This window comes from Oncorhynchus nerka, linkage group LG5 (assembly GCF_034236695.1).
Source record: "Oncorhynchus nerka isolate Pitt River linkage group LG5, Oner_Uvic_2.0, whole genome shotgun sequence".
NCBI lineage: Eukaryota > Metazoa > Chordata > Actinopteri > Salmoniformes > Salmonidae > Oncorhynchus > Oncorhynchus nerka.
Window position 1 is genome coordinate 35,692,488 of NC_088400.1, and position 1,952 is coordinate 35,694,439.

The following is a 1,952-nucleotide window of genomic DNA, read 5'->3' on the forward strand; positions in this document are numbered from 1 at the left end:
TCAATTCCGCGTCAACCATGACCTAACAATAGGAGAACCAACAATGGCTTTTCAAGGAAAATACTGCAACTCAGGTTGCAATTATTTTCCTGGAACCATGTCTATGGCAAATAAGCATTACTAGGTCAATCTAGCCATCAAAAATACAACAACCCTGAATCACAACAAACAGACAATGTCAGAATGGATAACCCTGTAGACTAGAAGGCAGATCTGCTCAAGTTGAACCATGCTGAATAACCATGATGTCTTCATTGGAGGTGAAAACAGCCACATGAAAGACAAGTCAACCCCATCTCCCAGGCTGTTTCTCTGTAGACTGTTCTACTTGGTAGTGGTGTGGACAGTCAGCTCTCTCTCAGAGCTCAGGCTGGTGGTCTCTTTGCGGGTGTCCCTGGACCTCCTATCCATGGTGGGGGAGGAGGAGGTAGCCTCTGTGGTGGTGCCCTCCTCCCAGGTGCGGAGGGGGCAGACACGTGTGGGCAGGTTGGGGTGCGTGGAGCGCCCGTCGGTCACGGTGAAGCAGCTGTCCTGGGCGGAGTTGTGGCAGGGACGACCCTGCCTGCAGAGCGGACCACACAGCAGGGCCAGGAACTCCTTCCTCACACTGCGGTGCATGTAGCCGTAGATGTAGGGGTGGAGGCAGCACTGCAAGAAGAAGAGCACCAGGGCTAGGGAGGCCAGCCATGGAGGCACAGCAGCACTGGAGCGAATGGAGACTGTGTTGAGAACACTGTAAGGTCCCATGCTCAGGATGTACGAGGCCATGATGACGAACACCACCCGGGCTGCCTTGCAGTGGTAGTGGAAACGTCTGTGCCTGCCCCGGATGGGGTACCCCCCGGCTGAGAAGGAGTCCAGGGGTGGGGGTGCCTGTTGGGGTGGGTGCTGGGGGCTGCCGGGGCAGGGGGCCTGGGGATTCGGAGGCAGGTTGAGCTGGGATTTAGACTGGGTCTGGATGGGGTGCACAAGGGCGTTCTGCCTCTTAGCTGCCCTGAACACCATCCAGTAACAGCCCAGCATGATGAGCACCGGCAGCCAGAAGGAGCAGGTGGCAACCAGTACTGAGTAGGATAGGCTGGAGGACCACACCACAGAACACATGTTATGCTTGCGGTCAAAGTCTATGGCCCCCAGCCGTAGAGGGGCGGCGTGCTCTGGAGCAGACTCAACACCCAGGTGCAGGCAATGAGGTTGGTGCCCAGATGAGGGGTCATGCGGGTGGGGTAGGACAGCGGGTGGATGATGGCCAGATAACGGTCCACCGACACCACGATGATGGTGTTCACCCCGGCGAAGGCAAACAGGTGCATGAGCACTATCAGGGCCTGGCAGAAGCGGGCATCCAGGGGCCACACACCAGGCACGGTGGCAGCGATGGCGAAGGGCATGACCAGCACAGTCTGGAGCAGGTCTGCCAGGAGGAGGTTGAGCACGAAGCGGTTGGCCACGTGGAGGAGCTGAGGCTTCCTCTGGAACACTAACAACACCACCACGTTACCAAACAGAGACACACACACGATGGCTGAGATCAGCACCATCTTCACCACGCTGTTGGCCACCGACGGCCAGTCTGTGGGGCCAGGAGGACCAGAGGAACCAGGGTCCCAGGGCACGGTGCTGGAGTTACTGCTCACACCAGGCGCCTCAGAGGTGGACATGCTGAAGTTGGCAGGGTGGGGGAGACAACATGCGTGACTGTAGCACTCACAGCCTTCACCGTTTCCACCCGATGTCTCACAGGTCCCCTTTTCTGTCAGTCCGTTTTCTTCTTGAAAGGAGAGGATGAGAGAAGACAAAAGCACAAGCTCGAACGGAGGTTTGTCTGCTTTCAAACAGCATGTACTCTCTAATTCTAGAGGACTACATTGTTGAGGCTGATTTAATTTCACTATGAATTCAATTCATTTACATTTTTTTTTTTTTTTTTTACTACGACTTATTAAACAACA

The 1,952-nt window shown here is 55.5% G+C and overlaps 1 protein-coding gene across 1 annotated transcript; it reads right to left on the reverse strand.

Moving 5' to 3' along the window:
- Nucleotides 1-311: 311 nt before the first annotated feature.
- On the reverse strand, nucleotides 312-1,714 carry LOC115129912 (probable G-protein coupled receptor 101). The gene is given in 2 exon segments (XM_029660708.2): nucleotides 312-1,130; nucleotides 1,133-1,714. Coding segments are annotated over 2 exon segments (1,335 nt in total). The 5' UTR covers nucleotides 1,662-1,714; the 3' UTR covers nucleotides 312-324.
- Between the last annotated feature and the right edge of the window lie 238 nt (nucleotides 1,715-1,952).